The sequence below is a fragment of the Mytilus californianus genome, unplaced genomic scaffold (genome assembly GCF_021869535.1).
Source record: "Mytilus californianus isolate M0D057914Y unplaced genomic scaffold, xbMytCali1.0.p SCAF_6, whole genome shotgun sequence".
In the NCBI taxonomy this organism is placed as follows: Eukaryota; Metazoa; Mollusca; class Bivalvia; order Mytilida; family Mytilidae; genus Mytilus; species Mytilus californianus.
In genome coordinates, this window is record NW_026262712.1 from 259,957 (window position 1) to 284,778 (window position 24,822).

General features: G+C 34.9%; 1 protein-coding gene across 1 annotated transcript in view; it reads right to left on the reverse strand.

The window, feature by feature from the left end:
* The window catches only part of LOC127705116 (atrial natriuretic peptide receptor 1-like), a 60,696-nt gene extending 43,348 nt beyond the window's left edge, over positions 1-17,348 (reverse strand). The window contains exons 1-2 of the mRNA XM_052209374.1: positions 16,988-17,348; positions 1,594-1,703 (exon numbers count right to left, since the gene is read on the reverse strand). Of these exons, the coding sequence (XP_052065334.1) occupies positions 1,594-1,703; positions 16,988-17,196 (319 nt within the window). The 5' untranslated portion in view covers positions 17,197-17,348. The remainder of the gene's footprint in view (positions 1-1,593; positions 1,704-16,987) is intronic.
* Positions 17,349-24,822: the final 7,474 nt, after the last annotated feature.

Consider the following 24,822-nt stretch of genomic DNA (forward strand, 5'->3'; position numbering starts at 1 on the left):
GTATACATCTAAACAATATACCAAATATAGTAGCATATAACCACAGTACAAGTGTCTGTAAACATCAAAACAATATACCAAATATAGTAGCATATAACCACAGCACAAGTATCTGTATACATCAAAACAATATACCAAATATAGGAGCATATAACCACAGCACAAGTGTCTGTATACATCAAAACAATATACCAAATATAGGAGCACATAACCGCAACACAAGTGTCTGTATACATCAAAACAATATACCAAATATAGGAGCATATAACCTCAGCACACGTGTCTGTATACATTAAAACAATATACCAAATATAGGAGCATATAACCACAGCACAAGTGTCTGTATACACCAAAACAATATACCAAATATAGGAGCATATAACCGCAGCACAAGTGTCTGTATACATCAAAACAATATACCAAATATAGGAGCATATAACTGCAGCACAAGTGTCTGTATACATCAAAACAATATACCAAATATAGGAGCATATAACCACAGCACACGTGTCTGTATACACCAAAACAATATACCAAATATAGGAGCATATAACCGCAGCACAAGTGTCTGTATACATCAAAACAATATACCGAATATAGGAGCATATAACCGCAGCACAAGTGTCTGTATACATCAAAACAATTTACCAAATATAGGAGCACATAACCACAGCACAAGTGTCTGTTTACATCAAAACAATATACCAAATATAGGAGCACATAACCACAGCACAAATGTCTGTTTCTATCAAAACAATATACCAAATATAGGAGCATATAACCACAGCTCAAGTGTCTGTATACATCAACTTTTTGTTCCTCAATTTGAAATATGGTCTGTAAACAATTTACGTTGATAAATAAAATTTAATGTCAGATTCAAAGAAAATACGTATTTTTCATTTTATTGAAGACTTGTATGACAAATAAAAAAATATTGTACATTGAATTTCATTATTGCTTCAACTTTTGTGTTTTCTCCGTCATTATATATTACAGGTTAATAACATATTTTGATATTCAAGATTTTATAAGCAAAACGTCAGGTATCTACGAAACTAACCTTCATCACTCACATTCGGAGATAAAAATTCAAAAAGCCATAAACCATAAAATATGAAATGTGTGAGCATAACATAGGAAAAGAACAAACCATTAGAAATAAAATGTGTTTGGTGCTGAATAATGTATCACATGTTAGAAAAGATTTTGTAAAATGAAGCTATTTTCGGCACGGCAATCTGTTTGAGGTCAATATAGAGGAATCGTCTAATATTATATGAAATATAGTATAACATGGTTCTGATCGAACTTTGCAAATTTATCTTAAAGTTGTATAATTAAATATGATAAAAATTTACAAGGGGCATGCTCAGATGTAATAAGAATTTGCTTAAGTTTGAAAACATTTAATTCGGAAGAGAAGTCAGTGCAAAAGAATCCCCCCCTTTTTACACAAACAAATAACAAAGCAAAAATTGTTTTAACCTCATTTTCAACTAATACATTTTTTTTAAAAATGGTTATGTGATCAACCAACAATCTTTAACCTGATATATCAAATTATTAGAAAATATAGATAAATATATTTACCAGATGAGCAAGGTGGTCCCAGAAATAAGTCCGGCTCAAAGTTTGATTTGGCACTCACAGTAGCTGCTAAGGCAGACTTTTGATTGCAGTCAGAGTCGAACCACTTTACCCTAAAACAATAAACAAATGTCAAAGCATGAAACTTGTTAACATGTTCCTTTTTACCTACCCAATAATCATGTAACCTGTTAACATGTTCCTTTTTACCTCCCCAATAATCATGTAACCCCTTAATATGTTTCTTTCAACCTGTCTAAGGACTGTGTAACATGTTTAAACCTTCATAAAATTGAGAATGGAAATGGGGAATGTGTCAAAGAGACAACAACCCGACCACAGAACAGACAACAGCAGAAGGCCACCAACAGGTCTTCAATGCAGCGAGAAATTCCCGCACCCGGAGGCGTCCTTCAGCTGGCCCCTAAACAAATATATATACTAGTTCAGTGATAATGAACGCCATACTAAACTCCAAATTGTACACAAGAAACTAAAATTAAAAATAATACAAGACTAACAAAGGCTAGAGGCTCCTGACTTGGGACAGGCGCAAAAATGCGGCGGGGTTAAACATGTTTATGAGATCTCAACCCTCCCCCTATACCTTTAGCCAACGTAGAAAAGTAAACGCATAACAATACGCACATTAAAATTCAGTTCAAGAGAAGTCCGAGTCTGATGTCAGAAGATGTAACCAAAGAAAATAAACAAAATGACAATAATACATAAATAACAACAGACTACTAGCAGTTAACTGACATGCCAGCTCCAGACTTCAATTAAACTGATTGAAAGATTATGTCTTCATCATATGAATTTCAGGCACAATCCTTCCCGTTAGGGGTTTAGTATCATACCATCATAACATATATGAGAAGAACATAACCCGTGTCATGCCAACAACTGGTTTTTAAATAAATGTGTTTAGTGCCGATGCAAAGACCCTATAAGTGAATCAATATTAACGCCAAAATATGCAATCTTTAATGACCTGACAACAGTATATTTACTTTTTATGAATCATGAACCCTGTTATCGCGTTCCTCTTTACCATTCCAGGAATCATGAACCCTGTTATCGCGTTCCTCTTTACCATTCCAGGAATCATGTAACCTGCTACCGCGTTCCTCTTAACCATTCCAGGAGTCATGTAACGAGCTAACAAGTTCCTCTTTACCTTTTCAGGAAGTATTGAACGTGTTAACTTAACCTGTTTCTCTTTACCTTTCGAGGAATTATGTAACCTGTTAACATGTTTCTCTTCACATGTTTAGGAATTATGCAACATGTTAACACGTTCTCTTTACCTTTTTAACATGATAACACGTTATCTTTACCTTTTTAACATGTTTACATGTTTTTTCTCTTCAAATGACAGTTATCTCAATGCATCTGATATCTAATTCCTTAAGAAATGATTTTGCTCCCAATACATGTGGAAGTTATGACATTTGCTACCTATGAAACTATGTTATTTGTGTTTTTAAAGGTGTAATTCAAAACTGTTCTTTAATCAAACAACATTACTGTTTTCAACCTTAGAAGAATTTGAATGATTGTTGTGCGGGGAGTAATCTCATCAGCTGTTTCTGTACGGGGAGTAATCTCATCAGCTGTTTCAATTAATATATTGCACAAAGATATAACACATTTATTTGTTTTGTCGTGAATTAATGTATATAATGAAAGTAAGGCATTGAAAGTTCAAGGACAACATTATACGATTCGTATAAATCATTTCGTACAATAAAAATGTACCATTATACATTAAAAGTATGAATGTTCCAGTACATTGTTCTTTTAACTTTTTCGAGGATGATTTTTTATAATCTACTATTACTAAACTATTTTTCAACTGATTTTATAGTTTGTTCTTATGTTGTGCTGTTAAACAACTGTACCAGGTTAGGGGGAGTGTTCAGCGCTCAGAAACATATTTGTAAATTGTTTTGTTATAAATTAGGCCGTAAAAACCGACACATGTTTACGTTCCTGTCCAAAACCACCACATGTTCATGCTACTGTCCCAAGTCAGGAATCCCATCATTTTTATATGGTGATTAAATCTAAATGTGTTAATTAAAGATATTTGATAGTTTCTATTTACTTTATTGACAATTTCTAAGACTCCCAACGATTAAGAGTTTGACAAAAAAAACTGTTTTAATTTCACCAAAGTTTGGTCCTTTACCAAATCAGGCTATCTGAACTATATGTGAAGATCTGGATTTATTTTCTTTTCGGTATTGATTTTTCCAAATATTCTCTTTTTGACAATCATTCTCTATTCTTTATATTTTAGCATCCCATTAATCTCTAACTTTTTTTGCCCATTATCTCTTGTCTGTAAACCCCACCAAGATCCGCAAATGTTCGTTGTTGTTTGTGAAGTTTTTCGGTGGTATCGAGCGTTGGTTGTTGTTGTGGTATTTTGGGCGATTCCTGTTATCCCTGTTATGTAACCTTTAACAGTATATACACCTTTATTTAAGGATGTACTTAGGTGAGGTTTAGGACTCCTTTGTTTTTTCCTACAATACAGGGCAAAATATTTTGCCCCATAACACCCATTTTTCTTTTCAAATAAGACTTAAATAACTCGTAAAAGGTCATTTACCAAAATTTAAGCAGATTTTGGATTCTTTTCTTTCAATTTGAGACCAAAATAATGCAAATAGAAGGGTAAAAGCCCGAGTCTGCCTTTTCCCGCCATTTTTTAAAAATTAAATATCTCGAAAAGGAGCTCCATGACCTATCAATATTTTTAGCTTAACTAATGCTCTTCTGACTTATAGTATCAATTTTAAATTCTAGATTTTTGTAATTTCAACTAAGTACATCTTTAATATTATATCAAGGATTTAGTTGCATTTGTATGAGTATCTGTAAATCGACTTTAAGATGAAATTTGTTTGTGTGTGTCGTTGGGTTGCTGTCTTTTTGAAATATTGAAATTTTAAATTCCATTTATTTATATGTATACTCGTACAGTTATTTCAAATAAAAGAAAATGCATTGTATATGTCAATGAGACATCAGCCTTAAAAAATAAAAAGTCAAGATGACTTATGATTTTTTATCGAAGCCGTTTTTCGTCCACTTAGTCGTAACTGTGCTGTCTCTCCTTTTTTTATTTTTATGATTGACCTTGGCGAACTTTAAAGCTTTGAAATTAGGAAACTTTAAAGCTATGATCTTGGGGAACTAAGTCGTTAGATATAATATAGAAGAAATGTTAAACTTTCAGTACTTTATATTTAAAAAACGTACGTACTCTATAAATATATAAATATATAAAATGTACGTACTCTATAAATATATAAAATGTAAATTGAAAAACAACAATGCGTCTGTTATCAAGCAGAATCCACTAAACCGCAGACCATGTCTGGTTAATCAAGTGTAAAATGATGAAACAAACGTCGGAAGAATCGTGATCTTGACATTCATCACACAAATTAGTAATATGTAAGGGAGTTGTAGGAAAAGTTCTCTGGTACATCAATGTGATATTATTTATGAAGTTTTAACCTCTTGCCTCGCTGAACGTATATTTGCATGGCAATTTTATTAAGAAGAACTAAAAGCAGTAACAACACCATGTGTTGACGAATAATCATAATCTGATACATTCATGGGACGAAACACAACCAAAGCCGTAAAGCATTTCTTTTATCTGAAACTATAGGAGCTTTTGTATGATCTGTACATGACATGTTTAGATGTTTTACATTAAGATTGGTTTGAATAATTTTGAAGGGTAATTTGTCATGGTTATATTACTCTATCATACTTAATTATACGCATAGTTATTATCTAAACAGGATATGGAGTTAATAATTATCCTTGTCCTTGGGAGCAGCTGTTAGACAAGATATGGAGAGTAAATAATTATCCTTGTCCTTGGGAGCAGCTGTTAGATAGGATATGGAGTTAATAATTATCCTTGTCCTTGGGAGCAGCTGTTAGACAGGATATGGAGTTAATAATCATCCTTGTCCTTGGGAGCAGCTGTTAAACAAGATATGAAGTTAATAATTATCCTTGTCCTTGGGAGCAGCTGTTAAACAAGATATGAAGTTAATAATTATCCTTGTCCTTGGGAGCAGCTGTTAGACAGGATATGGAGTTAATAATCATCCTTTTCCTTTGGAGCAGCTGTCTGTCATACCTCTTTTCAGTTTATTTTGTTTGAATTGTTGTAAATGTTGTTAACCCGGTGACTTTTATAGTTAATTAATAAAGAGAGTTTTGCGCATTATTGAAGGTCGAACGGTGACTTGTTACTATTTACATGTTTGTCCTTTGGTCTTTAATGGATAGTTGTTTCAATGGTAAACATACTAGATATCCTTATTTTTATGCTGTTCGTCTTTTTGTGTTTTTTCTTTTGGTCATATCTGATGCGATGCGTTGTGACCTTAACAAGGTCCAGAACAATGCAGTTATATGGGATAACACGATGAACTGAAGGGTCACACCATATAACACCTAGAGCTGACGGATCCCATCATTTAACACCTAGAACTAAAGGATCACACAACATAACACCTAGAGCTGACGGATCCCACCATTTAACACCTAGAACTAAAGGATCACACCACATAACACCTAGAGCTGACGGATCACACCACATAACACCTATAACTGTAGGATCACACCATATAACACATAGAGCTGACTGATCACACCATATAACACCTAGCACCGAATGATCACGCCACATAACACCTAGCGACGGAGGATCACACCACATACATGTAGCACCTAGCACTGAAGATCACACCACATAACGCCTAGCACTGAAGGATCACACCATTCAACAATTACCCAATTAGCACCGAAGGATCACACCACAAAACAAACAGCACTGAAGGATCACACCATATAACACCTAACACCGAAGGATCACACCGCATAACACCTAGCACTGAAGGATCACACCATATAACACCTAGCACCGAAGGATCACACCACATAACACCTAGCACTGAAGGATCACACCATATGACACCTAGCACCGAAGGATCACACCACATAACACCTAGCACTGAAGGGTCACACCATGTAACACCTAGCACTGAAGGATCACACCATTCAACAACTAGCCAATCAGCACCGAAGGATCACACAATATAACCCTTACGTTTAAACATTCGAGACTAAAGTGGTCTAAATATTTTGTCATGTTGGGTCCTTTTATTGCTTACTATGCGGTACAATGTATGTGTTTGAAGGCCGTATGGTGACAATTCGTTGCTTGCTTACATCTACGTCCTTTGGTCCCTGGTGGATAGTTATCTTATTGCAATCATACAACATTTTCTTGCTAGCACTTGGTGAGCATTGCATTAGTCATTTAAGTTTTTAAGCAAACCAAATAGGCTTGCACTTCCACTTACTCAATATTTTACTTTTTTAATTTGTCTTACTGAAAAAAAAATGTATTTGACAAATCAAAATAAAAATCTAATTCTTCTACTTACATAATTTTAGTCTCTACAATAGCTTCATGAGTAAGTGAGTGATCATTGTAATAGTCTCTACAACAAGCTTCATGAGTAAGTGAGCGATCATTGTAATAGTCTCTACAACACGCTTCATGAGTAAGTGAGTGATCATTGTAATAGTCTCTACAACACGCTTCATGAGTAAGTGAGTGATCATTGTAATAGTCTCTACAACACGCTTCATGAGTAAGTGAGTGACAATTGTAATAGTCTCTACAACATGCTTCATGAGTAAGTGAGTGACAATTGTAATAGTCTCTACAACATGCTTCATGAGTAAGTGAGTGACAATTGTAATAGTCTCTACAACATGCTTCATGAGTAAGTGAGTGATCATTGTAATAGTCTCTACAACACGCTTCATGAGTAAGTGAGTGATCATTGTCATAGTCTCTACAAAATGCTTCATGAGTAAGTGAGCGATCATTGTAATAGTCTCTACAACATGCTTCATGAGTAAGTTAGTGATCATTGTAATAGTCCTAAATAAATAAGACTTAATAACCTTTTCAGGAATGCTACAAATATAATGATCTATAAACCTTGAAGGATGAAAAATGTACGGTATGCAATGTATCAACTCCGTTAATTTATTGAATAACACCTCTATAATTGATCTTTAACAAATTAAGACAGATATATAAAGATTCAATATGTACCTGCATTCAGACTATAGTGTGTGATAACATTTTGTGAGGGAATTCGATGTTTGCTATACCACGGTTCATTTTAACGCACTTTATGACAATACCACTATACCAATCAGAATGAAATTTTTTGCAGTGTTTTAAGAAAAGATTTTGCTTTTAAAGCCCAAACTTTCTATTGCCTTAAATACCCAATTGAAAGATCCAAAAGCTATACCTAGACTTGTGTTTACACCAATTGACAGAAAGCAACGGAAATAAAAATAATATTCATATAAATAAGTAAACAAATCGACAGAACCAGTATAAAACTGCGATGGCGTCTATCAGAAATGTACACCAGTTGGAGTATAGATCTTTGTTTGTATTTGATTTGTTCAGTTTGTGTAGCTACTGGCCACAATTCCAGACACCACCATGGACACTGCAGTATATGTGGAGAAGGAAATGTAGAAAACGTCCATCTGAAGACACTCGAAGTCAGACTTCTACTTCGAAATATTGTAAAATTTTCGATCATTTTTCAATGAAGGAAAAGAATTATCCCAATCCAACATAGATATAATCTATACTGTTGCTATCATACTGTTTGACGAAAATTTAACTCTAACCGAACATCCTGTAACTGAAAGAGTAGCCTTATATGGGTGTGATTATCAGTAGGTCGAACTCAATTTCAAGCTTTTAACATATTTACTATTTTCCACTATTTTTATCTCAGATAATTAACTCTTCATAAATCATTAAATATACTAAAAGTGATACTCTGATACTTCTATTAACCAATTAATCGGTACGACTCAATGGATTAAGGGGGGGGGGGGAACGAAAAAACTCACAAACAACTACAAGCAATTTCTTTTTTACACTAAGTATTTGTAAACATGAAAATTAAATTTAATGATTTTTACATTATAAGATAATCTGGCGCAATACCCTACAGGGTAGTCGTCATTAACACAAATTTAGATTAGATTAGATTAGGTCGAAGCTTAGAAGAAATATGAAAGAAATTGGGTTTAAATCTAGAAAATCAAAATCAGGACATTTTTTTTGTGGACTAATTAAACCAAAGAAATTATAGATTAACGCCTAAAATATTGCCGGGAATTGAAAAACTTGAGGTATGATGAAGGGTTTTATCCAGCGTATATAGATGAAAGAGAGACGAAAGATACCAAAGAGACATTCAAACTCACAAGTCGAAAATAAACTGACAACGACATGGCTAATAAAGAAAAAGATAAACAATAGTACACAAAACACGAAACAACATAGAAAACTAACAAACCCGATGATAAGACATATATATATATATATAAACAAGTCTAAATTGAAAACAAGGTTCAAATCTATATATATATATGTAAACGAAAACCATGATTTTTTTGCTAGTTGAAATCAAGCGTTAAACAACCTTCTCTTTTACAGCTTTTGTTTTGCTCATTGTGGAAGGCCGTACGGTGACATCTTTTTCATATGGTTTTTAGACAGTAGCTTCATTTACAATCACATCACATCTCCTTATTTTCTGGTGGATAGTTGTTTCATTCACAATCATACACCATCTCATTATTACCTAGTATGCATGATATATCCTGTATTATTACCGAGTATGCATGATATCCTGCATTTCATAAATTCCTGCATTAATTAAGTTGATTTGTTTATAAAATAGATGTCAAATTTTTCACTGTGATTACTAGTACCACTTGGCAACAATTTTCTTAAGTTTTCAATGAAATAATGTAATTTTAGTCTTATGTACAAGATTTGTTTATTAGGTGTAGGTATTTTATCGTAGTATAAAATAAATATTGGCTTTGAACAAGCTGTCAGTAACTGCGAGTACTCTCTGATCTGTGCTTTGTGTCTTATTTGTTGTGAAGGATGTATGAATACCTTTTCCACGTCCGGTCTGTGTTTTTGTTAGATGTTTTTCTATTCTTAATCCATCTGGTGAGTTAAGTCCTTTTCAACTGATTTTTATAGTTTGTTCCTATGTTGTTCTATTACACCACTGTCCCAGATTAGTGGAGGGTTGGCTCCTTCAAACATGTTTAACCCCGCCACATTATATATGTGCTTGTTCCAAGTCAGGAGCCTGTAGTTCAGTTGTTGTCGTTGGTCCATGTCAAATTTGTTTTTTTATAAATTGTTTTGTAATAAACTAGGCCTTTAGTTTTCTCAATTGAACTGATTCATATTTTTCATGTCAGGGCCTTTTACTGACAACTAACGGTAAGGGTTTTTCTCATTGTTGAAGGTCGTGCGGTTGCCTATAATTGCTTACATCCACTATATTTGAACTTTGGTGGAAAGTTGTCTCATTGGCAATCATACTACATCTCCTTATTTTTATAACACGGTTATTCATTCATTCCGAGCAAAATTTGTTAATTTCTTTGTGTTGTTTAAACAAGTAAACTTTTATGGAATTGTAATATTCTTTAAACTTTTACTTTTTCCTTTCCTCAGAAATTTTCCTTTTAACGTAAAATTATTTATCTAAATTTGTTACTGTAGTATACATAAATCGTATTAGTTGTAATGAGTTTCTTAAATTAAAATAAGAATTGTCAATTTTACAATTATGTTCGATTTTTTGCGTCTACAACATAAAATTTATTAGAATATTTTATTTTTCCGTAATCAAATTTTTAAATGATTTAAACGGAGATGTAACTACTGTTTATTTTAATGTAGAAGAAAAATAAATGATTTGATTTGTTCTGTTGTTTTCCAAATAACAATTCATTACAATCATGTCACATACTCCTCATGCATGAACTTACAACAAATTGATTTATTAATAGTTAAAATGCCTAAAGCAATAACTATAGTGTCGTCAAAACATATAACACATATTACTTTTTCTATATATATCATATTATATAAGTTAATAAAGATAAATAATTTTCATATTCGAAACATTTCTTTCTGTTTTGCTTACTGATTTTTTAAGAATTTATTATGTACTATAACACTTAAAGGGTTTATTGGTTTTTGGCACGGTTTGCTTAACGTCCAGTGACAAATATTTTATTCTATATTTAGGTTAGATTTACATTCGAAATAAGCTACATTTGTATGTCGTTTGATGCTGTATATCATATTTGTTTTTCGTTCATTGTTTTGTACATAAATCAGACCGTCACTTTTCTCTTTTGACTTGTTTTACATTTGTTATTTCGGGGACTTTTATAGCTGACTATGTGGTATGGGTTTTGTTCATCGTTGAAGGCCGTATGATGACCTATAGTTGTTTTTTTAATTTATGTGGTCTCTAGTGGAGAGTTGTCTCATTGGCAATCATACCACATCTTCTTATTTTAAACCTTGACATCGACATAATTTGGTCTCTGTTGGAGAGTTGTCTTATTGGCAATCATACCACATCTCATTGGTTTCTGGTGGAGAGTTGTCTCATTGGCAATCATACCGCATCTTATTTTTATACAGTGACATCGACATCATTTGGTCTCTGGTGGAGAGTTATCTCATTGGCAAGCATACCACATCTTCTTATTTGTATACCGTGACATCCACATTAGTTGGTCTCTAGTTGAGAGTTGTCTCTTGGCAATCATACCACATGTTCTTTTTTCATGTGTAACTTGATTACTTTTTGAATGACTATCATGTAGATACACATGCAGTCCTCTTTTCACCAGGTAAGAAATTCAAACTTTTTATCACTTAAATATACAGTTTCTTGCGTTAAACAAAAATGAAAAGCAGAAACAAGTTTAAGAAGCCAATCTATTCTAGAAAATATCGTATATAAATAAATATTTCTGTACATTTAATGTCGCTGTCTAATTGACGGTTACCACATAAATCTTTTAAATTGTGTAATGTATTACCAAATGTATCTAGGAGGAAATCTACATATATATAGTTGATGCTAATGCTATAAGATGTGGTATAAACTTGCCATTGAGACAAATATCCGTCAGAAAACAAAGGATGATAATGTAAACAACTATAGGTCTACAACAATGAGTAAAACCCATACCGTATATTTAGGTTACAAAGGCACCGGCATGACAAAATGTGAAACAATTGGAAAAAAAACAACGGCCTGATTTATCTACTTATTATTAATTAAACTAAAATCAAAATACAGCAGCCAACGACAATTACTGATTTACAGACTCCTGGTTTGGAATAGACAAACAGCAGCCAACGACAATTACTGATTTTCAGACTTCTGGTTTGGAATAGACAAACAGCAGCCAACGACAATTACTGATTTACAGACTCCTGGTTTGGAATAGACAAACAGCAGCCAACGACAATTACTGATTTACAGACTCCTGGTTTGGAATAGACAAACAGCAGCCAACGACAATTACTGATTTACAGACTTCTGGTTTGGAATAGACGCACAGCAGCCAACGACAATTACTGTTTTACAGACTCCTGGTTTGGAATAGACAAACAGCAGCCAACGACAATTACTGATTTACAGACTCCTGGTTTGGGATAGACAAACAGCAGCCAACGACAATTACTGATTTACAGACTCCTGGTTTGGGATAGACAAATAGCAGCCAACGACAGTTACTGATTTACAGACTCCTGGTTTGGGATAGACAAATAACAGCCAACGACAATTACTGATTTAAAGACTCCTGGTTTGGAAACGACAAACAGCAGCCAACGACAATTATTGATTTACAGACTCCTGGTTTGGGATAGACAAACAGCAGCCAACGACAATTACTGATTTACAGACTCCTGGTTGGGGATAGACAAACAGCAGCCAACGACAATTACTGATTTACAGACTCCTGGTTTGGGATAGACAAACAGCAGCCAACGACAATTACTGATTTACAGACTCCTGGTTTGGGATAGACAAACAGCAGGCAACGACAATTACTGATTTACAGACTCCTGGTTTGGAATAGACAAACAGCAGCCAACGACAATTACTGATTTACAGACTCCTGGTTTGGAATAGACAAACAGCAGCCAACGACAATTACTGATTTACAGACTCCTGGTTTGGGATAGACAAATAGCAGCCAACGACAGTTACTGATTTACAGACTCCTGGTTTGGGATAGACAAATAACAGCCAACGACAATTACTGATTTAAAGACTCCTGGTTTGGAAAAGACAAACAGCAGCCAAAGACAATTATTGATTTACAGACTCCTGGTTTGGAATAGACAAACAGCAGCCAACGACAATTACTGATTTACAGACTCCTGGTTTGGAATAGACAAACAGCAGCCAACGACAATTACTGATTTACAGACTTCTGGTTTGGAATAGACGCACAGCAGCCAACGACAATTACTGTTTTACAGACTCCTGGTTTGGAATAGACAAACAGCAGCCAACGACAATTACTGATTTACAGACTCCTGGTTTGGGATAGACAAACAGCAGCCAACGACAATTACTGATTTACAGACTCCTGGTTTGGGATAGACAAATAGCAGCCAACGACAGTTACTGATTTACAGACTCCTGGTTTGGGATAGACAAATAACAGCCAACGACAATTACTGATTTAAAGACTCCTGGTTTGGAAACGACAAACAGCAGCCAACGACAATTATTGATTTACAGACTCCTGGTTTGGGATAGACAAACAGCAGCCAACGACAATTACTGATTTACAGACTCCTGGTTGGGGATAGACAAACAGCAGCCAACGACAATTATTGATTTACAGACTCCTGGTTTGGGATAGACAAACAGCAGCCAACGACAATTACTGATTTACAGACTCCTGGTTGGGGATAGACAAACAGCAGCCAACGACAATTACTGATTTACAGACTCCTGGTTTGGGATAGACAAACAGCAGGCAACGACAATTACTGATTTACAGACTCCTGGTTTGGAATAGACAAACAGCAGCCAACGACAATTACTGATTTACAGACTCCTGGTTTGGAATAGACAAACAGCAGCCAACGACAATTACTGATTTACAGACTCCTGGTTTGGGATAGACAAATAGCAGCCAACGACAGTTACTGATTTACAGACTCCTGGTTTGGGATAGACAAATAACAGCCAACGACAATTACTGATTTAAAGACTCCTGGTTTGGAAAAGACAAACAGCAGCCAAAGACAATTATTGATTTACAGACTCCTGGTTTGGGATAGACAAACAGCAGCCAACGACAATTACTGATTTACAGACTCCTGGTTGGGGATAGACAAACAGCAGCCAACGACAATTACTGATTTACAGACTCCTGGTTTGGGATAGACAAACAGCAGCCAACGACAATTACTGATTTACAGACTCCTGGTTTGGGATAGACAAACAGCAGGCAACGACAATTACTGATTTACAGACTCCTGGTTTGGAATAGACAAACAGCAGCCAACGACAATTACTGATTTACAGACTCCTGGTTTGGGATAGACAAATAGCAGCCAACGACAGTTACTGATTTACAGACTCCTGGTTTGGGATAGACAAATAACAGCCAACGACAATTACTGATTTAAAGACTCCTGGTTTGGAAAAGACAAACAGCAGCCAAAGACAATTATTGATTTACAGACTCCTGGTTTGGGATAGACAAACAGCAGCCAACGACAATTACTGATTTACAGACTCCTGGTTGGGGATAGACAAACAGCAGGCAACGACAATTACTGATTTACAGACTCCTGGTTTGGAATAGACAAACAGCAGCCAACGACAATTACTGATTTACAGACTCCTGGTTTGGAAAAGACAAACAGCAGCCAACGACAATTACTGATTTACAGACTCCTGGTTTGGAATAGACAAACAGCAGCCAACGACAATTACTGATTTACAGACTCCTGGTTTGGGATAGACAAATAGCAGCCAACGACAGTTACTGATTTACAGACTCCTGGTTTGGGATAGACAAATAACAGCCAACGACAATTACTGATTTAAAGACTCCTGGTTTGGAAAAGACAAACAGCAGCCAAAGACAATTATTGATTTACAGACTCCTGGTTTGGGATAGACAAACAGCAGCCAACGACAATTACTGATTTACAGACTCCTGGTTGGGGATAGACAAACAGCAGGCAACGACAATTACTGATTTACAGACTCCTGGTTTGGAATAGACAAACAGCAGCCAACGACAATTACTGATTTACAGACTCCTGGTTTGGAAAAGACAAACAGCAGCCAACGACAATTACTGATTTACAGACTCCTGGTTTGGAATAGACAAACAGCAGCCAACGACAATTACTGATTTACAGACTTCTGGTTTGGAATAGACGCACAGCAGCCAACGACAATTACTGATTTACAGACTCCTGGTTTGGAATAGACAAACAGCAGCCAACGACAATTACTGATTTACAGACTCCTGGTTTGGGATAGACAAACAGCAGCCAACGACAATTACTGATTTACAGACTCCTGGTTTGGGATAGACAAATAGCAGCCAACGACAGTTACTGATTTACAGACTCCTGGTTTGGGATAGACAAATAACAGCCAACGACAATTACTGATTTAAAGACTCCTGGTTTGGAAAAGACAAACAGCAGCCAAAGACAATTATTGATTTACAGACTCCTGGTTTGGGATAGACAAACAGCAGCCAACGACAATTACTGATTTACAGACTCCTGGTTGGGGATAGACAAACAGCAGCCAACGACAATTACTGATTTACAGACTCCTGGTTTGGGATAGACAAACAGCAGCCAACGACAATTACTGATTTACAGACTCCTGGTTTGGGATAGACAAACAGCAGGCAACGACAATTACTGATTTACAGACTCCTGGTTTGGAATAGACAAACAGCAGCCAACGACAATTACTGATTTACAGACTCCTGGTTTGGAATAGACAAACAGCAGCCAACGACAATTACTGATTTACAGACTCCTGGTTTGGAATATACAAATATAGCGGGGTTTAACATGTTTGCGAGCGTTCAAAGCGCCCCGACTAACATGGGAGGATGGGGCAGTGATGTAACAACACAACGCTAGAACCAACTGTAAAATAAATTGAAAAAGTCTTGGTTTATCAGATTACCATGTAGTATAAAAAATCAAAAACAACAATAGAAAAAATACCACAAAACTACCGATCTAAGAGCAATCACAGTAACCCAAAGCTTATTCAAGGCAATATTCAACTTTTAAAAAACATAAACAATATAGCGTTGATACTTCCTAGATTATATATTGTATGCATGAATTTATAAGATGAAAATATTATTCCTTTCAATTATGTCATGTACCTGTTAATTTATTTAATTACATACTGAATCATTTCTACATCTTAAAAGAGAGGCGAAGTTTAAACAAATGATTAATAGCCAGGATTGCAGTAAAGTTGATAAAGTCCTAACGACAAGCTATCAAGTACAATGAAGGGTCATATGTCATCACTAAATGTTTACGTGACATGAACATTAATATCTAAATAAATCAGATGTATTATTCGCCTTTTTAATTGTCGTGTTTATTTAGGACTTAAGGGATAATTTTTTTTTATATTATATATTGCATGAAAAAAAGAAATAAAACAATAATGTAAATGACCCTTGTTTTTTACATGTTTTAAGACGTTGAGAGGATTTTCTAAAATGTTAATTCGTAGAATGTAAAAGGAAATAGTTTGAACATAATATAATAATTATCAATATTATTATAAAAAAAATAATAACAATAATAAGAATAATAATAAGAATCACTAGTTTCATTATGATTCATAATATTAATAATCATTATCATAATGAAAATAATGATATTATACAGATAAATGTTGATTAAGTGTAAACTGTAAACTGTAAAACGAATATTCATCCAATGAAGGAGTACCTCATATGATGATTCATTAGAACTGAGGACAGGATACTCTGGACTATTTAATGTTTTAAATAATTGTGTATATATGTGTGAATTTCAGTTATATTATATACTTATTTTGTATTTGTCACAAACTAATTGTTTGAAGTTTATATGACAATAAACATTTTAATTTGAATTTGATGATTGATGTATAAATATATTTCACAATATCAAATTTAAAAAATAGGTAAAATAACAAATTACCGTCGCTGAAATGTTGTACTTCTTACAATAAAATATTAGCAGTACCTATGATTTTTATTTTTATTATTAAGATAATTTATTGTCATTATCATTATCATATTGTTGTCTTAAATCAGTTATTGGCTAAATCTTAAGATTTAATACACACGTGTCTGTGTGATTAGCTTAAGTTCAAGAATCAACACATACCTGACTGTGTGGTTTACTAGAAGGTCACCAACAGATAACGCTTGTAAAGCCAGTTTTAAAGCGCCGACACTGGACGAGGCGTTTAATCCATGATATGTATTTTTTGGTGCCATCCAAGCGATTCTGAATTCTCGACCATTTACATTCAACACACAAAGAACTAACAGTAATAATAGTAGAGAAATAGCTTTGTCTATAAAGATGAACATTGTGTTGTCTATTTAGTGAAGTGGTTAGACAAGGTAATCCACTTAGTCATCACTTTAAAATATATTTTGAAACATCACCTGCGATATATATCAAATAAATTAAATATTTTCCATTAGTCTATTACTTTCTATTACAAATAAATCGAGCAGCACTTTTTTCAAAAAGATAAACTTCCAAGAATACACTGACATCCATATTGTAAAAATTACAATATTGTTTCTGACGTCATCAGAAACACCAATGAAAAGTTGCCTAACAAACAATACTTGGATTTAATACATGCATCATTTAGACAGCTAGCTATTCTATTGTAAGTAAAAGACATGTTTACGGCAATAACTCATGACAGTTTGTATGTACTGACAATATCTTAGGTAAAATAAATATTAACAAAATTATGTAGAGGTGATGGTCTTTTTGCCACAGTATTTCCACACCTGTAATTGTATTTTATCTTTATCATTTGTTATATATATATATATATGTTCTCAATGTGAGCAAAAAAAGGTATTTAAAGAATGTATAAAAAGTTTAAAAAAAATATAAATCATGAAATGTAATAGTCTGTATATATAGCGTATACTATATTTCAAATAACGTTACACATTTGAAACACCCACAATAACATATAATACAATAATATTATAATAAATTCTAAGATGCAATATTTGTATTCAGTATATTGATTTAAACAGTAGCCAGTCATTGTTAATTGTTTTTTCCTAAATCTAATAAACTTATGGAGTTTGGAATATTTAAATGTACAAAACATTCATTAGTTTGATGGGTCATTTTTTTTGCCATGGTGTCAGTCCTTCTTCTTTTAACATGTTATCCGTCCTTCTTTTTTTAACATTGCACCCTTCCTTCTTGTGAGCCCTTGTATCCGTCCTCCTTGTTTGGCCATGTAACTCGTCCATCTTGTTTAGCCATGTTACCCGTCCTTCTCGTTTGGCCATGTAATCCGTCCTTCTTGTTTAGCCATGTTACCCGTCCTTCTTGTTTAGCCATGTTACCCGTCCTTCTCGTTCGGCCATGTTACCCGTCTTTCTCGTTTGTCCATGTTACCCGTCTTTCTTGTTTAGCAATGGTATCCGTCCTTCTTGTTTAGCCATGTTACCCGTCCTTCTTGTTTAGCCGTGTTACCCGTCCTTCTCGTTTGTCCATGTTACCCGTCTTTCTTGTTTAGCAATGGTATCCGTCCTTCTTGTTTGGCCATGTTACCCGTCCTTCTTGTTTAGCCATGTTATCCGTCCTTCTTGTTTAGTCATGTTATCCGTCCTTTTTGTTTAGCCGTGTCACCCGTCCTTCTTGTTTAGTCATGTCACCCGTCCTTCTTGTTTAGTCATGTTACCCGTCCTTCTTGTTTAGTCATGTTACCCGTCCTTCTTATTTAGCCATGTTATCCGTCCTTCTTGTTTAGCCATGTCATCCGTCCTTCTTGTTTAGCCATGTATGTTACCCGTCCTTCTTGTTTAGCCATGGTATCCGTCCTTCTTGTTTAGCCATGGTATCCGTCCTTCTTGTTAAGTCATGTTACCCGTCCTTCTTGTTTAGCCATGTTACCCGTCCTTCTTGTTTAGCCATGGTCTTCGTCCTTCTATAATAGCGATGTTATCAGTCCTTCTTGTTTAGCCATGGTATCCGTCCTTTTTGTTTAGCCATAGTATCCGTCCTTCTTGTTTAACCATGTTTTCCGTCCTTCTTTTTTGGCCATGGTATCCGTCCTTCTTGTTTAGTCATGGGTTCCATGGAACCTTCTTTTGTGGACATGTTACCCGTCCTTCTTGTTTAGCCATGGGTTCCATCCTTCTTGTTCGGCCATGTTACCCGTCCTTCATTTTTGGCCATGTTACCCGTCCTTCTTGTTTAGCCATGTTTCCCGTCCTTCTTGTTTAGACACGTAGCCGTCTTTTTTGTTTAGCCATGGGTTTCATCCTTCTTGTTTGGCCATGTTACCCGTCCTTCTTGTTTAGCCATGTTACCCGTCCTTCTTGTTTAGCCATATTACCCGTCTTTCTTGTTTATCCATGTATCTCGTCCTTCTTGTTTAGCCATGTTACCCGTCTTTCTTGTTTAGCCATGTTTCTCGTCCTTCTTGTTTAGCCATGGTATTTGTCCTTCTTGTTTGGCCATGTTACCCGTCCTTCTTGTTTAGCCATGTTTCCCGTCCTTCTTGTTTGGCCATGTAGCCGTCCTTCTTGTTTAACCATGTTTCCCGTCTTTCTTGTTTAGACATGTAGCCGTACTTTTTGTTTAGCTATGGGTTCCGTCCTTCTTGTTTAGCCATGTTACCCGTCCTTCTTGTTTAGCCATGTTACCCGTCTTTTTTGTTTAGCCATGTAACCCGTCCTTCTTGTTTATCCATGGGTTCCGTCCTTCTTGTTTAGCCATGTTATCCATCTTCTTGTTTAGCCATGTTATCCGTCCTTCTTGTTTATCCATGGTATTCGTCCTTCTTGTTTGGCCATGTTTCTCGTCCTTCTTGTTTAGGCATGTAGCCGTCCTTCTTGTTTAGGCATGGTATACGTCCTTCTTGTTTGGCCATATTTCCCGTCCTTCTTGATTAGCCATGTAGCCGTTCTTCTTGTTTGGCCATGTTTCCTGTCCTTCTTGTTTAGCCATGTAGCCGGCCTTCTTGTTTCGCCATGTTTCTCGTCCTTCTTGTTTAGCCATGAAGCCGTCTTTCTTGTTCAGCCATGTTTCCCGTCCTTCTTGTTTAGCCATGTTTCCCGTCCTTATTGTTTAGCCATGTTTCCCGTCATTCTTGTTTAGCCATGTTTCCCGTCCTTCTTGTTTAGCCATGTAGCCGTCCTTCTTGTTTTACCATGTTTCCCGTCCTTCTTGTTTAGCCATGAACCCGTCTTTCTTGTTTAGCCATGTTTCCCGTCCTTCTTGTTTAGCCATGTTTCCCGTCCTTATTGTTTAGCCATGTTTCCCGTCCTTCTTGATTAGCCATGTAGCCGTCCTTCTTGTTTAGTCATGTTTCCCGTCCTTCTTGTTTAGCTATGTAGCCGTCCTTCTTGTTTAGCCATGTTTCCCGTCCTTCTTGTTTAGCCATGTAGCCGTCCTTTTTGTTTAGCCATGTTATCCGTCCTTCTTGTTTAGCCATGTAGCCGTCCTTCTTGTTGAGCCATGTACCCGTCCTTCTTTGACCTCATGATTGTTCATTTTATTGTGTTGTCAAATACTAATTTATCTATTGATTTTTATGCATTATTATTACAATTTATTTTTAAAAATATTATTATTTTCATATTTATTTATCTTTTTATCTATCTTTCTGTTTGTAAACTTAGTGAGTATTGCTTTTACAATTTGGGCTATATTTTCTAACTTCCTGTAGTAGCGAGCACATTTCGACCATGCTTTCCAAATTATGTACCGTCTTTTATTTCCTTGCTCAAGTTTGAGGTCAGTATGTTAGTATCTGGACTGTTAGTAAAGGGTCAAGTCAAGTCAGCTATTATCATTACTTGGCGTCTGTCGTCTGTCGTCCGTTACCTTTTTTCTAAAGTATTCTCCTCTGAAACTACAGGGCCGATTGGACCAAACTTAGCCACAATCATCCTTTGGGTAACTAGTTTAAAACTTTTGTCCGACGACCCCGCCTGCCGAAAAATATGGCCGATATTGCTAAAAATAGAGTCAAGTAAAATGCAAGTTTTGTCTATTAAATTTGAAATCGCTATATAAAGCATTTTTCTCTGATGAGAAAGATAAATATGATAGATATGCTTACTGGATGTGTGATGAGATGATTAAAGCTGTAAACTTTCTCCTTTACAACATTTATGTACGTTTCGGCAATAACCCTAATGTTATCTTGATGATATTTTGTTTTGTTAAATAATCAAGAATTCTGTTAATATACTGCCGAAATTTACCCAAAGGAACTTACTTTAAATAAATCAAATATTAACAACAATAAGTGTCCTTTCCTAGATTCAGAGATACCCGTTTTACACGAGGAACTCTACACAAAACATTTACGACAAAAGGGACGATTTTTCTATTCCTATCGTTAATTTTCCTTAATTGGACGTTGATATTCCTTTGGCACCGTCTTATTGTGTTTATATACACCAATTCGTTCGCTTTGCCCGTGCCTATAGTGACATTATGGATTTCAATGAGCGTTATCTAAGTTTTACTGGTAAATTATTAAGTCAGGGATTTCGTTAACAAAAATTACTTAAAACCTTAACTAAATTCTTCCATAGATGCAAAGATTTGGTTTGGAAGATTGACTGTACCTGCATACAAATATGTCATGCTTACATGGGTTATTTGCCAAAAATTACCGGTTGAGACTCAGAGATAAACAAATTTCCAGAGCCGTTAGTCGAGGGAAATTTGTTTACCTCGAAACAGGTATTTTTGGCGAATGACAAAGTCGGACAACAATTGTGACTTCATCAGGTCAAACAACTAACCGTGTGACAAACTCGACTGACACAAAATCCTAGCACAAAATGTGATTTCAAGATGAAGAATAGCAATTAAAGCTTTAAAAAATGAACAATTACCTGCAATGTACGTGTCTATATACTGGGGTTCCTCTTGAAATTTCTGTTGGATATAAGTACTCAGACCTAATAGTAACTTCAGGATGAAGAACAACAATAAAAGTTGCATTCCTTTGTTTTGGTTTAATCAAAACCCTGTATATGATCAGTAGATTGCGTTATAACATATCGTATTGTCTCTTGTATATTTACTCCATAATATTTTGTTTTTTTCATACATGTATAAGTCGATCATGATTTTCTTTCCATGTTTTTTTAAGTAAATTCATGATGAAAAATGACAAAAAGTCTAGAGGTCTTCGGAATTAAAGTTATTTTTAGACATGGATTTTCCCATCTGTCGTGGTATTTGCTAGCAATACCCCGGCATATGGAATTCCCTCATGACAAATACACCGGCAGAGAAAAGAAAATCTCAATCTATAGAAAATAGGTGAAAACACCATTCCTCTCATCCAATCAAAATACAGCATTATTACATAAGGTGGAATTATAGATAAAATACTTCAAACAGAATAGCACATCCTGATTTATACGGTGATGTTGTTTACCGAGACCGGAAATTCAGATACGATCCGGGTAAACTTATCAATCCTTTCAATAAACTTATTCTAAAAGGTTACCAATTCAACACTGTAATTAGATATTTATATATTTTTTTTATTGGTATAAATGTTCATTTTTTTATCAGTAAATTAAAAACATACTAAATATCATTGTCATATACACATATGCACATTTACGGTTCTACAATCTGTCGATACCTATCTTTTGGCATTCTACAGATCATGTTTTTCTCTGACTGTTAATGGCGTCTTTACAATAAATCTATTGAATTGTGGATGTGTACTGATTGATATTTTAGTCTTAGATACATGCTTTTTTATCAGTTGTGTTTGGCTTTGAACTTACTGCCACTCTCAGATCTGTACTTCGTTGGTTTTTTTTTTGGGGGGTTGGTTTTTTTTTTTTTTGTTTTTTTTTTGTTGTTGTGAGGAATGTATAGATTTCCTGCCACGTCCAGTCTGTATTTTTTTGTCAGATGTTGTTTTCTGCTTTGTTCCGATCTTATGAGTTAAGCCCTTTTCAACTGATTTTTTTATAGTTTGTTCACTTATGTTGTACTGGTACATCACTGTCCTAGGTTATTGGGAGGGTAATCGACTTCAAACACGATTAACCGGCCACGCCTCTTTCTTTATTTGCCTGTCCCAAGTAAATTGTTTTGTTATAAATCAGGCCGTTAGTTTTCTTAATTGAATTGTTTCATATAATTCATGTCGGGGTCTTTTATAGCCGACTATACGGTATGGGGTTTTCTGTTTGTTGAAGGCCGTACGGTTACCTGTAATTGCTTAAATCCGTTTCATTAGAACTTTGGTGGATAGTGACAGGGATGTTCAAAATGTTGATATCTACATTCCGTCTATTTCCATCAAAACATTCAGACGACTTCTTAAGGAGTTATTGTCCTTAAATGACGAACTTTGACATATTTTTTTTCCATGTTTGCCTTTTATATTGAAAAATGTAATAGATAGGGAGAAATTTTAAAAGCAAAAATAATCAGTTAGACAAGATCTACAAATAAATCAACTTGCCTGAAATTGTCTGTTAACTCCTTTATGAAGTTCTTAATTGTCTGGAGTCTAGAAAAATTGTGAATAAATTTGACAGAGACCAAAGATCTGCAATAAACACTGAATTCATTTAATAACAAAGATGAATCGAATATCATCCAAGGAAAATATCTGACGAGGTTTCAGACATTGGAAATGCTTTGGTAATCATACCATATTATGTATATATATATTCATTTATCTTAGAAAAACTTTTAAAAGTGTGTGTGTTCTACATGTATGATCCCGACTGCCTACCAACATGGCTGCCATGGCTTAAAACAGGACATATGGTCCGACTGCCTACCAACATGGCTGCCATGGCTTAAAACAGGACATAGGGGCCCGACTGCCTACCAACATGGCAGCTATGGCTTAAAACAGGACATAGGGGCCCGACTGCCCACCAACATGGCTGCCATGGCTTAAAACAGGACATAGGAGTGAAATGCAAGTCCTACATGTATGATCCAGACTGCCTACCAACATGGCTGCCCTGTCTTAAAACAGGACATAGGGGTGAAATGCAAGTTGTGTCTATTACATTGTATCTTGAAAACCTCTATTGATAGAGAAAATCTTATATGAACAGAAAAGTTCACATCAGATCTACCTACTGTCTATTTACATCAAAACCGTCAGACTACTTTTTATAGGAGTTATTATCCTTAAATGACGAATTCTACACAAAAATAGATTTCCTTTAATCTCGAAACTTCGTTGGTCGACTCTTTACAGAAATGTTTGCCCTTAAAGGACAATTTGTTCCAATAGTTTCCGTTTTTGCCTATTATCTTGAAAACCATGATAGATGAATATAAATTTAAATATAGCAAAAATGATCAGCATGACAAGATTTACTAAAATATGTCAACATGGCCGAAATTGTCAGTAAACTCTTTATGGGAGTTATTGCTTTTTAATGACGACTTTTACCCATTTTTGCATTTATGGTGGATACAGAAAAGCTCTAAACAGCAAAAACTATATAGTAGATAGAGAATAACAGTAAAAACAATGATAAGCAAGACATGATCAACAAAAAAGAGATTTTACTCTAGTCTACAATATTGAGAGTGGCTATAGTTGAAGATGCAAATAAATCAACATTATTTTATTAATGTTTTATTAAAATTGACATTTCAAAGACAGTATCGAGGCTGATGTCTGGTAACACTTCGGAATCTTTAGTTTCTGTGCTATATTTTAGGGGCTACATCTTAATTGAGAACGCTGACGTGTTATCAAATATGTTGTCAGTTGAAATATTAGCGCCAACTGGTGCTTATAAAATGATTAATGTAAAAAGCAAATCAATTATTAAAATGAAATTTAGAACAATGTTGTAAAGTTTTTTTTAGTCTATTACATTTTATATGACAACGTTGTTTCGGGTTCTTTTCTTGTAATACAGATATAATTGTATAAATGATATTTGATTTTTAAAATATGGAGTTTTTTCAAGTTCATGGAAAAA